Source organism: Gadus morhua, chromosome 12 (genome assembly GCF_902167405.1).
Source record: "Gadus morhua chromosome 12, gadMor3.0, whole genome shotgun sequence".
NCBI classification, from domain to species: Eukaryota; Metazoa; Chordata; class Actinopteri; order Gadiformes; family Gadidae; genus Gadus; species Gadus morhua.
In genome coordinates, this window is record NC_044059.1 from 6178688 (window position 1) to 6191752 (window position 13065).

General features: G+C 44.0%; 2 protein-coding genes across 2 annotated transcripts; one reads left to right on the forward strand and one right to left on the reverse strand.

The window, feature by feature from the left end:
* Positions 1 to 2: 2 nt before the first annotated feature.
* On the forward strand, positions 3 to 6935 carry LOC115555465 (basic immunoglobulin-like variable motif-containing protein). The gene is made up of 10 exons (XM_030372333.1): positions 3 to 139; positions 1634 to 2217; positions 2514 to 2628; positions 3151 to 3246; positions 3727 to 3831; positions 3956 to 4050; positions 4889 to 5021; positions 5113 to 5196; positions 5497 to 5593; positions 5984 to 6935. Exons 1-10 carry the CDS (start codon positions 3 to 5, stop codon positions 6296 to 6298), a joined length of 1761 nt encoding a protein of 586 aa, XP_030228193.1. The 3' UTR covers positions 6299 to 6935.
* A 15-nt stretch (positions 6936 to 6950) lies between these two features.
* On the reverse strand, positions 6951 to 12854 carry zgc:172121 (homocysteine S-methyltransferase). Its single transcript, XM_030372336.1, has 9 exons — positions 12571 to 12854; positions 12115 to 12182; positions 11853 to 12025; positions 11311 to 11414; positions 10890 to 11051; positions 10204 to 10409; positions 9437 to 9516; positions 9038 to 9098; positions 6951 to 7792 (listed from the first exon to the last, which is right to left on the reverse strand). Exons 1-9 carry the CDS (start codon positions 12670 to 12672, stop codon positions 7789 to 7791), a joined length of 960 nt encoding a protein of 319 aa, XP_030228196.1. The 5' UTR covers positions 12673 to 12854; the 3' UTR covers positions 6951 to 7788.
* Positions 12855 to 13065: the final 211 nt, after the last annotated feature.

A 13065-nucleotide genomic window follows, 5' to 3' on the forward strand; every position in this document is an offset into this window, starting at 1 on the left:
CAATGATTTGTGTCATGTTTTCTACTTTTGTTTGGCAATTAGGCCTGAATTTAGGTGTTATTAGTTTTGACAGAATAACCCGTCCACGGAGTGGTACAGTCCGTCCACATTATCTCGCTGAATGCGGAAGTCAGGACGGGTAAGAATGTGGTGTTTTATTTGTTTTTAAATGGTCAGCACTATCTTTTTATTGGATGCATGGCTAAATTGCATATATTTTGTACCCATGATTATTGCCTAGTCAAAAATATGCATTTAAAATACGTATAAGACGTTTCCAGAGCTGCTATAGTGGTGCGTATTTGGTTCCCACTACCAACAGCTGATGTGATGGTCAGACAGAGCCATCACAGTGTGTTAAAATAAAGGCTTCATTAGTTGTTTTTAATGATGGCCAGACATTTGCTGTCGATTGTAATGTAATTCCTCGCTGTGTGAAACACAAAACATGAGAAATGTGTACATGCTTGTGGGATGGAGTCAGGTGGGTTTTGCACAGGTGCAGGCGTTTCTGAACACGCTATGCTCCCTATGATATAGGCTACCATCATATAACCGTATGGTACTACTACTACTACAGAATACTGACAAACACATTTCAAAAGAGCCATTGAACCCCAACACTGTATTATTTTTTTTAGATATATAAACCATCATAGCTTATATGACCGTTTAAAGAAAAAATATATTTTAGAGAAAACAGGAAAAAAATCCATGTATCCGTGGAGCTGTCTATTTAAGGACAACTGATTGATGTGTGATGCTTATCTCCATTTAATTTTGACAGTTGGTCAAGTTCCCTGCCGGGAGCCAAGAAGGCACAAGATTTTGATATTGGAAGCAACAAGTCTTTGACTTTCATCAGTGAACGGACCTATGTGCCCATTAATGTGTTAATGTATTCGTATTATTTCTAATATAATATAGAATATTATATAGCATAATATATGTTTGATTATTCTTTGTAATATTGTGAAATTGTGAGCATTTCCCTGGGTAGAACATCTCCAGCTGCCTTTGACAACAATTTGTGATTATTACTACACTAATAGTAATCTTTCATTTTCATCACTCTGAAATCCGAGCCAGTCCGATCACCTGAAAACCCAAGCAAATCCGATTGCTCGAAAACGCCATGTCAGTCAGTCAACGAAAGACCACCATGTGTCACTCAAAACACCTCCTCCCAGCGCAAGGAAACATCCCCCTTCATTATTCTCATGTTTAAATAAGAGCTTGCCCCAGGGTGACTGGTGACCACTGAAGCTGTGATCTCTCTATATCCAGATAACCTCATTCTTTTTCTCAATTGACTTATATGTTGAGGCTAACTAATTAATGGCACAGTCAAAGGTTTAACATCGTATGAATGCATTTAACACAGGGTCAAGATAGTCTTTATCTGTGATGAACCCCAGTTACTTATACTGAATGTACTGACCGATCTCATAGTGTTTGAACTCCAGCTGAGACAGTGGGTTCACCACAACATAACCGTATTCCTCACAATGTTTTACCGAAGATTTTAAACTGAGGACATGACTGGCTAGACCATATTTGTAGTCAAATGTTGACGTCCAGTGTGTCAACTTCATCCTCTCTGTAATTAAGAAAGTATCCCTCTGGTCCTCAGATTAAATAATCCTCCCCATTGGACTCCACCACCGCTGTCCGGCTCCAACGCTTGGCTCACCACCCTCTCTTGCCCCGTCCAAGCTGCCCACGGTTCGATGCCGAATCCGTCAGAAGGTCAAGAAGCAAACTGTTGTGCCCTGCCTGGCCGGCCGCCGCCACAGAGGCCCGGCGAGCAAGAAGATGGCCGCGGCGCCGTGTTTAGCTCTCTCTCGTCTCAGGAAACGGCCAAACCACGTCGGGCGTCCAGCGCCGAACTCCACATCCAGTGGACCTGTCCTGTCACGCACTCCCAGGAGACGTTCTACACGGTGTGCTCCGACTACGCCCTCCTAAACCAGGCCACAGCCGTGTACTGCCCCCAACCGGACACCCTCAGCAGCAGAGACGCAGTTCCCAAGATGCATGAAGAGGGGGCTCTTATTGTGAAGCCGTTGCTGGAGCTGAGTCAGATAGAGGTGACCAGCGTTGGGTCGGACGGGGACTACGATATGGAGGAGATGTCCGCCCACAACAAACCTATCCTCGCCTGGGAGATCGACACAACAGACTTCGCGGCCGTTCTGACTAGGAAGAGTAAAACAAGTGAGTCATTTTTAATACTTTGGGTCTGGTAAGTTCATACAGCAGGCCAGTGGCGTGTCTAGACTAGTCTATAAGGGGTGGCCCAGGAGTGGTGCAGAACAACACCCAGCCTTTGCAAAACTGCAGAGAATGTATACCAAAATGTAAATTTGAGTAAAACGATTTGAATGCTGGAGGAAGCAAGGTCCCCTATCTGTTGTTAAGCCACCGCCAGGATTTGCCAGATGTTTACGACGATGATGAAACCCTTCTGTCCTGCCTCACCACACAACAGCCTCTCCTTGGTGTGTCCACAGGCAACCCCAAGAAGGCGGGCTCCAAGAAGACGAAGAGCCGGAACCTCCAGGACCCTCCCCTTCACCCAGCCCAGGAGGAGCTCCGACAGAGGAAGGTGCTGGACCTCCGGAGATGGTAACCTCACACAGACAGCAAGTTCACTATTATGAATGTATCCATACCTTTGTTAGACAGCACAACTTCACGGTTATGAAGTCATCCATCCTTTTTCAAACAGCACAAGTTCACCATAATTAATTCATCCATCCCTTTGTTGGACAGCACAAGTTCACTGTTATGAACGCATCAATCTCTTGATCAGACAGCACAAGTTCACGATATGAAGTCATCCATCTATTTACTATTATTTGTCTGACATTTTCATCATCACACAGATTTTGTTCAGAAAAGAGGAAAATAATCAAGTTTTACCTTTTCATAACTAAATGTCATTTTCATTTGTTATTGTTACTATATCTTCAGGTATTGTATTATTGTTTATATTATTAATACATCTAAATGTATTGTAATATTGGTCAGGTTATTATCATATATTCAGATGATGTATTATTTGTTATGTTATTAATATATCTAAAGGTGTTGTAATATTGGTTAAGTTATGATGCATTATTTGTTGTGTGATTATTATATCTTCAGGTACTGTATCAGCCGGCCGCAGTACAAGACGTCGTGTGGGATCTCCTCGCTGATCTCCTGCTGGAACTTCCTGTACAGCACGCTGGGGGCGGGAAGGTATGCCCCTCACTTCTTGTCTCTTGTTGATGTTGAAAGTACAGACTGGCTTCGATCCTACATCACAGAGATGAATCAGAGAAGGCACCTGTTGGCAGGTATGCCTCTCACTTCCTGTCCCTTGTTGATGTTGAAACGCGTTCCTACATCACAGAGATGGATCAGAGAAGTCACCTGTTGGCAGGTATTCCTCTCACTTCCTGTCCCTTGCTGATGGTGAAACAGAGACTGGCTGTGTTCCTACATCACAGAGATGGATCAGAGAATGCATCTGTATATTTTGTGTCGAAGTGGTATTGTGGTAACTTGAGATAAAGTACAGTACCAGTGGAGTTTGATGTTTTGGAATGTGGTTTAAATTGGATGGCGGAGTTAACTGTGTGTGTGTGTGTGTGTGTGTGTGTGTGTGTGTGTGTGTGTGTGTGTGTGTGTGTGTGTGTGTGTGTGTGTGTGTGTGTGTGCGCGTGCGCGTGCGTCCAGCCTTCCTCCCCTCTCCCAAGAGGATGCCCTCCACATCCTGGGCTTCCAGCCGCCGTTCGAAGACATCAAGTTCGGACCGTTTACCGGGAACGCCACGCTCATGAGGTGAGGCCATTAGGACCAAATAGGTCATTAGGTGAGGGTCAGTTCAGGGTCGATCCTTAGCTTTCAACAGTGAGATCCAGGAAGGCGACGATGACATCGTTCATATTTCTCTCATCACTTCCAGATGGTTCCGGCAAATCAATGAAAACTTCAGAGTTCGAGGTTGCTCCTATATTCTGTACAAACCCCACGGAAAGCACAAGACTGCAGGGGAAACTGGTGAGACTCATTCATGCTCTTTGTAATCACTTTGTATTTTGTATTCACCTTCACTCATATTGTTGCTATGGTAACCACTGTGATTGTTGTGTTCTGAGTTCCTCCCATGATTACAGTGCTCCCACTTGATTGAACGCGTGATTATATACATGTATTTAGTCCAGCCTTTACTGGCCCTGTAAATCAGAATACTGGTAGGCATTTATTAATCCCAGAGAGCATATCCTGGTGTCACTGAAAGTACATCAGTAGCAATAACCTGGAGAAAATAAATGCATTGCAGACCACTGTGCTTGGACATTATTAACAGAATATGCTCCATTATCTAAACAATACATCATTGCCCATTGTTATTGATGACCTGTATCCACTGTAACACACGAGTACTGTGCTGTACTGTCCTTGATGTGCGTAGACGTAGGGACATTTGATTGACCTTCATTTCAAAGGTCAGGTAATATGCCAATATGCCTCTATAACACAACTGTTATGAAACATTGTCCTGTCACCAATCACTTCACCTACTTCAATGTAATTAATGTGCACTTTCCACTGTACATGTGGAATGAAGTATTCATACTGTATTGAAGAGACTTTTTGCCTCAACTGTTATGTAACCCTTAGGCATGTGTCATCTATGCCCTTATGACATGGCATTGTAATCACTGTGTGATTTTCTTTTTTTATGTACGCTGGACGTACCATAACTTTCTTTATTTATATTATTGCATCTTTTATTCTACATGGGATGCTGTAGCTAGTGAATTTCTCATGTATTAATAGATATATCATCTATTCAGAATTGAATGCAGCTTTAGCAACGCTTTTGTGTTCCCAGCGGAGGGGGCGTTGCAGAAGCTGACCCAGGGTCTGAAGGACGCATCCATGGCTTACATCTACCACTGTCAGAACCACTACTTCTGCCCGGTGGGCTTCGAGGCCACACCCCTCAAGGCTTCCAAGGCATACAGGTAGCTGCGCCTCTGCTCACCGCCCCCCCCCCCCCCCCGTCTCCTCATGCTTCCTCTGTGGACTGAGCCCTTGTTTCCTGTGGGTTCCCAGGGGGGCTCTGCCAGCCAACGACACGGAACATTGGATCCTCATCGGAGAGCCGAGCCGGAAACACCCGGCGATTCACTGCAAAAAGTAAGGCAATTAACACAGTTTCATTTAAAGGTAGGACACTCTGGACTAGTCACTGTAAAAGGACACTCTAAGCTATGGACTGTTAAAGCAAAGACATTCCGATACCATTCACTTTAAAAAGTAAAACACTTTAAATTGTCGACTGCGTTAAGGTAAGTCAGTGATCAAACTATTCACTGTAAAAGTAAGACATCTCAAACCACTCACCGTAAAAATGTGTCAGTGTCAATGTTCAAACCAAACACATCATGTTGGTCCTAGCAATGGATTGCCGATTTTAAAAGCCCCTCTCTTACCAAGGTGGCTCGATATCGTGACGGACCTGAACACACAGAACCCAGAGTACCTGGACATCCGCCACACAGAGAGGGGGATTCAGTACCGAAAGACCAAGAAGGTTTCCTGCTCTCCTTTTCTGCTGGTTATGGCATTGTTTGCTTCCAACCTTCCAAAGTACAGTTGTATAGTTATTTTTCTTAGGCCTGCAGTGCACCTGACAACTCAGTAGGCCGTAGTACTGAACCTTAGCCCATCTGCTTGCCTTAAGTCCACCGGCTAGCTCTTAGTCCAAGCTCTATGTCTGCCAGCCTGCTCTTAGTCCATGCCCTGAGCTCCAGTTAACTCTAGCCATTAGCCCACCAGCTAGCTCTTATTCCTTAACCTTAGCCTAGCAGCTAGCTCTTAGCCCTATCCCTAAGTAGTAGCCCTTCACCCACTAGCCTTTCATCCTTAACCAAGGTATTCAACAATGCCTACAATGTTGTGACCATGGTCCTTTTGGTCCCAGGTGGGCGGGAACCTCCACTGCATCATGGCCTTCCAGAGGGTGCACTGGCAGAAGCTGGGCCCCTGGGCCCTCAACCTGGAGAACCTGCGCCACGACTTCCACCAGCGGGAGCCCGAGTCTGCCAACTGTCCCGCGCCCGAGGGGAGCGGCAGCGGCGGGGAGGACAAGACCTCCGCCAAGCGCCTGGCCCGCCTCGGACGCTCTCAGAGCACGGGAAGTCCGAAGGACACTGCCTGGAAGCGGTTGTCGAGCACGACGGACAACCGGAGGAGGAGCCCGGCGGGGTGTGACATTGAGGAGCACCTGACAGACTGAGGTGTGGGAGCGAGCCGGCGCGCGACGAGAGATGAGTGTTCAAACCACGCCAGAGACATCGAGGTACAACTGCTACGCTACGATCGCAACGTTCCCGTTCCCTCTCCACTCCGAATGTAAGGTTAAAATACTAACAACTAACTAAGTTAAATGCTAAACTATGAGCTACCCTACTTAACTTTTAGCTTAGTTTAAACTTTGACCATCATGTGGGAACCTGGAGGCCGTCAGATGTCGGGGTAGAAGCGTTAAACCCCCCCAACTTTTTTAGGTCAAATGATTCCTATGGTTCTTTGAATAAACAGTACGTCTCGTTTTGACAATCTGAGCTACCAACAGGGACTATAGTGCAACAGAGCGCTCTACAGTAAATACAATGTGATATCTGGTGACATGCGGTTTGAATTGAATGAATGCCGATTGTTTATTTATTGTATTTGTTCTTAAGTGTAATAAGTTGGAGTAGTGCTTCAGTGAACCTGGATGACCCTCGCTGATAGTGTAGTGTAGTTATCCTATTCATGTTTTCTGTCTTAAACATATTCCCTTCATATTTGATACCCTCAACCCCCATGTTCAACACCCCTTCAGTGTTTTGGACATAGTTCTTAAGGAAAACAATAAATATTAATAGAAACCTTTGACTCAGATATCTGATTATTTCAGTTGTTTAATTAGACTGTGACCAATGATGAAATAAGCATTTAACTTAAACTTGCAAAATACATAATCTTCAATGAATTCAGGTCCTTTTTCTTAATACTGTGATACACATCTGAACTTAATGCTATATTGTCTAACTTATTGCAACGGTACTAGGTTGTGTTGTCTGTTGATGCCAGAGTGCTGAGCTCTGTAAGAAGAGGGGAACGAGGTGTGTTCAAGGGTTCTGCTTGGTTACGGCCTGCGGTAATCTGTGTTACAGTGCGAACGTTTGATCTAAACAATCTGTGTAGTGCTTATGCAACTAAAATAAGGAATGTTCAGTGTAACAGAATAACTTTTTTCAGGGTCCACAACAACTCCTATTTTTGCTTAATGGACAGAATGTATTAATGAAAATCAATAAACTGACACCCAATGGAGGCTTCTTCCTATGGAGACAAATTCAATATAATAATATATATTTCCGGTTTTGTAGCAAAGTAAGTATTTTAAAAACAGGGCCGAGTTTTAGATCCGTCTGAAAAACCTAGAAATGAATGAAGGTTGACAGTATCAAGCAATGACAATTATCCTTCAATACACCGTCACAGTTCAAGGTATCTACACTTAAACAGAGTACAGACATATGATTTTTACCAGCAGTTTTGTTAATGGTAAATGGCTTTTTGTTCCAGATCAGGTATCAGCTGTTGTTCTCATGATCCTATAAAGTATCGGTGAGCCGTAGCTGCCAAGGCTCCGTGTTGAACTCCACCTTCATGCAGCAAGGGAATCTGCTGGGAAGATGTACGGCGATAACACCTAAGGGTCGAGTGGCTCCATCGTCACCTGTAACCATAGTCAGCTGGTCACATGACATGATGGATAACAAACATTTGTGTTTAAAAGACACTGGTAAGATCTGGGAAAATGTTGATAATATTGAGAAGCTATTCTTAAACTTGTTTTTTGACGTTTAATATAATTTTGGTGTTAAATTGCTGTATCTGGGAAATTGCTGAAGACCTGTTTATGCTTGGTGTTGAATTGATGTTTGATGTCAGTACTGGTCACACTTTGCTAAAAGCTTAAGTTCCTCCAGTGCAGCTGTCTCTCATGGGACCTTATCTTGTAAATAAATAGAGAACCAAAATCCCTAAAGAGAAACTCAACATTTTTCATTGCCTTACACTTGATCCGGTCTGTTTCTTGTGTCTAACCAAGTGTCAAAGAGAAGCCTCGCCTTGAAATCTCACGCTATGAAGTTGAATAGTCGCAGTAAAACCCAACCCTCCTTCACAGATCTTCACAAATCTTTTAGACAACACTAACACAAAAACACTTTGCTGGCAGTCCTCTCTCCACCTTTCACTCACGATTCCAGCGTTCTTTTCATGCAACAACTTGGCTACACAATAACATTCAGACTCGATCTAGTGAAAGGCAAAGAACAAAGGTTGTATTTCTCTGTAGGGATCCTTTCAAATTATCCTGTCAGACATAATAACAATCTGAGTCTCAGTGGAAAATAAAGCACTTATTTGAGGTGGAGGAGTGTGATTGCCCCAAGGGATTACATTGCTGCCTGTTTTGCTGATTGCGTCTGCAGCTCGCTCGCTCGATACCAGACCAATTTCCAAAAATTGTCGTCCGTATTAGTCCCTTCGACCCATGATGTGAAAATGGGGCCCAGGTTGGATACCCCTGAAGTTATCATTCAATGACTACCGATGGAAAGGATGAGAGCAGCATGGGAATTGTGCTGGAAGGAAAGGAGAGCACAGTTGTACCATCCATTTTCGGATGGATTTGGATATATTCTTCTTTTGGGTGTCAGTCGATCATGCTGGTCAGATGATTATGAAAACATCAGCACAACCCTGACACGTACGCACGAGGGGGGGGGGGGGGGGGGGGGGGGGGGAACTGGCTGGCCTCCCCCCAGGTGGGTGCTACACACTTGCGTGTGTCAATCCGTTCCTTAACTTTTCTTAGCATGTGACACAAAACCTTAGTTTCAGAGCCTGTACAAACGAGTTGCCCTGGCATCTAATCTTTTACTTAAGTATTTTACTTCAAAAAATTCTGACTGACTTGATTAGTAGACGTTTACGTAGCTCCGTGATGTGAGTGGGACCCACGCGGCAGCAGCCCCCTAGTGATGGAAGAGACAACAAGAAACCAGTCGAAGATACGGTCAAGTTAAAAAAAATAAATGTTATTACTTGCTTTTGACTCGGGTAATTACAGTGATGTAAGGTGGGCTCTCTAACGCCACAATCAAACCAGCAATCACAGCCGTTCAATCATAGGACGGCAAATGGTCTTACCTCTAAGCCAAATGACTGCAGCCATTCAGGTCAGTGTTTGTAGTATTCTAATGGCACATTGTGGAGAGTAGTACTCTCTTCCCAACGCTTCGATAATAACACTACTACAGCAACACCAAGAAGGTTCAGATGAGTAAAAAGGGTTCCTTTGTTTTGTTCCTACCAATAATCGTGGCTCCTTGTTTCAACCATTCCTGGCTCAGTTCTGCTATGGATGAAACCTTTGACCCTGAGGCATTCCACCTGAGAATTAAAAAGTATGGTGATTGCTTATTTCTTCCTACACAAAGTTGCAGATAATACTGATTACGGAAAGTGCTGTCATGGGTTTGGCAACTAATGTAGCTCTACAATAGTGGAATGTGTCGGGGCTAGTGGGGGATTTTTGTTGATGAAAATCTGATTACAGTAAAAAAACAAAAAGCGACATCCTTGATTGTTTGATAGCAGCATTTGGAGGTTTTAAAAAATATATATACGTATTAAATTACTCATAACACTGGCGTAAACTTTGCCGTCGTGCAGAAAATATAAACATTTATATAGACTTTTCATAGACAAAGGAGCCATCGGTCAAGTCAGTCGATTGCTATCTTTAACGAATGCTAATCAAGAACTTGGAAGAGGACTGGGCTGAAATAGTACTGTCCTTCTCGTCTGACTATGGGTAAGTAAAAAAAAAAATCCAAGTACTTCTTCAAAATTGATCCACTGACACTGTGTATAGTAGTAGTACTCATCTCCCTCGGTGTGTGTGTGTGCGAGTGTAATACCACTCTGCAGTAGTATTAACACTGACCCTGCGTGTACCAGAAGTGCTACAAGCAGTAGTATTAACGCTGACCCTGTACTAGAAGTACTACAAGCAGTAGTATTAACACTGACCCTGTGTGTACTAGAAGTGCTACGAGCAGTAGCATTAACACTGACCCGCTGAGTCTATCCCACTCCTCTCCACTGTTGGGGTACACCACCCAGGGCTGGTCGGGGCTCCTCAGCGGGCTGACCGTGTCCAGCAGCGGCCGTATCAGCAGCGGGGAGCAGCAGTTCACCCCTACGGCCACCAGCTGGCTGCACCTCTGAGCCAGCCGCACCGCCTCGAGGAAGGGACTCCCGTCACACAGCGACCGGCCGTCCTGAGGAGGAAGGCTCCGTCACCCTGCCTGCACTGACTTTCCAATCGTGTGAGGCCATGCAAATGTAGCACCTGTAAATACCCCTTTTAAAAGTGTTTTGGTTGGTTTACACAAAATGACTCATTTAATTTGGATTTTGTTTAGTAATGCATTGAAGCATATTGGTTTATTACAGGTGTTAGTTGTGCGGGAATGTGTGTGCACGGGGATCTTGGACTTGCTGTTTGCTGATCAATGTCCCTGTTCACAGGGACATTGTTATAAGCGTCTTTGAGCACCAGGAAAAGCGCTATATAAATTTGATCTATTATTATTATTATTATTATAATTATTATTGCGGCCGGTGTCGATTGGGTTCAAAACTATGTGATGTGCCGGGAAGCAGATGCTCAGAAATGTAAGGAGTTGGGGTTGCAAAATCCTTCTCTCACCCATAAATTGGGTAAATCATGAGTGTAACTGAATAGAAGGAGCTCCTACCTTACAGGAGAAGGACAGCCAGGCCTTACAGCTGGGGAACTCTCGGAGGAGCTCCAGCAAGGCCTCCGCCTCCTTCACACTGGGGATGGTCTCCATAGCTACCAGGTCTGCGCCCGCGGACACGAGGCAGCTGATCTGAGGCCGGTGCCAGGCTTTCAGCTCCTGGGGGATCACCACCATCACCCACGGATCAATACATTTCGATTATATGTATGTGGTATGGGCAGGAGGTACACTCCTATGATCTGGGATTCATGCAATCATTTGTTAAATCATTTTTATCACTCATTCACTCTCTTGGCGTAAGACTCAATTCATTCATTTCGATGTCCTACTAAAACTTTCCTGAACTTCATCCACAGCTCTTCTCCATTCATATAATCAATTTGTCTTTATTTAGAGTTCTTTACAACTTGCTGACCTCTATACTCATCGCCTCAGCGTATCCTCCAGAGTATTCCGAGCCGTCCAGTAGAAACGCACCGTATGCACCGACGCACCCCGCCACCAGGGGTCGCCCTCGCTCTGGCCAGGGAAAGGAGAAAATGAAGTAATCAAAATAACAATTGTACACTTCTTCTTTCACCAGTGTAATCAACCTGGGTCTATACTTGATGATAGGGTGATTGTCTGTACCATGGTGCACTTGGTCTAGCCTTCTAACATGATATAATGGCATGTTGCTATGGGCTACATTAAGAAGTATTTATAGATCCAAAGTCTACCACTTCATGCTAACATGACTTATTCTCTCCCATTAGCTGATTCTCTCAATTTCAATTCCTGTTTATTTTACTAGTTGTCATTTAACTGATTATTTAATACAAAATGATTGACAGTGAAGTCAGATACAGGACATTAAGGAGCAAGTAGGGAATTGGGGGGGTATTTTAGGTTTCATTGAACAATATCACCCCCTAACCCCTACCTGCTCCCAGTGTAATGCATGAATGAGTAAGACACCTGTATCATTGTTGCTGGTGACAAACTGCTGGACGGCTTCTTGGGCCAGGTGAACTCCTGACTTCATCAGCTCCTGGGCTGACTCTAAGCTCATGTCAAGGTGCTCCATGAAGCCTTTGATGCTGGCCTGGTAGGTCGCCGTGGAAACCACATCCGCTCCGCTGTCAAGAAACCTGCGGAAATATCACATGAAATAATTTGTGAAATACTTCTGAACCTACATGTTTGAGTCAATGCGTGTAGTACTGTGGCGCAGGCCTACCTGTAATGGGCATCTTGTATGGCCTTTGGGTTAGTATGCAAGAGTCTGGAACTCCACAATGGATCCCCCTATAAGTAGGATTTAGCATTGTCATCACAGGTGTATAAAGCCTAACCAATACCAGATACCAGATATTTTGACATAAATATAAACTATGGTCACAAACAACACACATATGTAAAAGGTTGTCATTCACAACCCATTCAGGCTATAGTTGCTGTGTAAGTCATCCCCTTTATCCATGCGTTTATATGGCTTTCATTAAGAAGATATAGAACCGCCATGCACAGGGGGCAATGAGTTCATACGTAGAATAAATATGTCTGTGCAGTCGAGATTGGTGCTAAACTTATTTAAACAGACTTTATGTTGAACCCGATTGGAGGTGGGTTAGTCGCAAGTTCTAGCAATAACTAAGTGGACCACCAGGTGAACTTTAAGGTACCTGTAACTTACCTGTAACCCAAAACCTTGAGCCTCTAGCTCCGTTGCTAGCCCACCATCCAAAATAAGAGGACCAGCTCCCCGGATAGATGCTATACTTTCCTTTGAACACATTACACTAATTACAGCAATGTAGTAAGAACGAGCAGGTCTTTTATCGTGTGTAGCCGCACACACGATTTACACAGATTGGATGTCTTATTTCCTCTTAAAGTAGTGAAAGCACTTTATTGAAGCACTGTAGGTTGCATTCAGGAACACTCGGAGCGATGGAAGTCTACCACCCAGGTGTTCATTTGCCACTAGGTGGCGCGTGGCTCAGCGTTATTGAATCTCCAACTTGATACAATCAACAATGTTATAATCAGCCAAATATGTTCATATTTATTATTAATAATATAGAATTGATGCTTGCAACCGTATGTTTGCAACCGTTGCATGAACATTTGTGTGGCAACCGTTAACAATCTGCGATTTTTACCCAATTGCTTTTGAACATGCCATTAT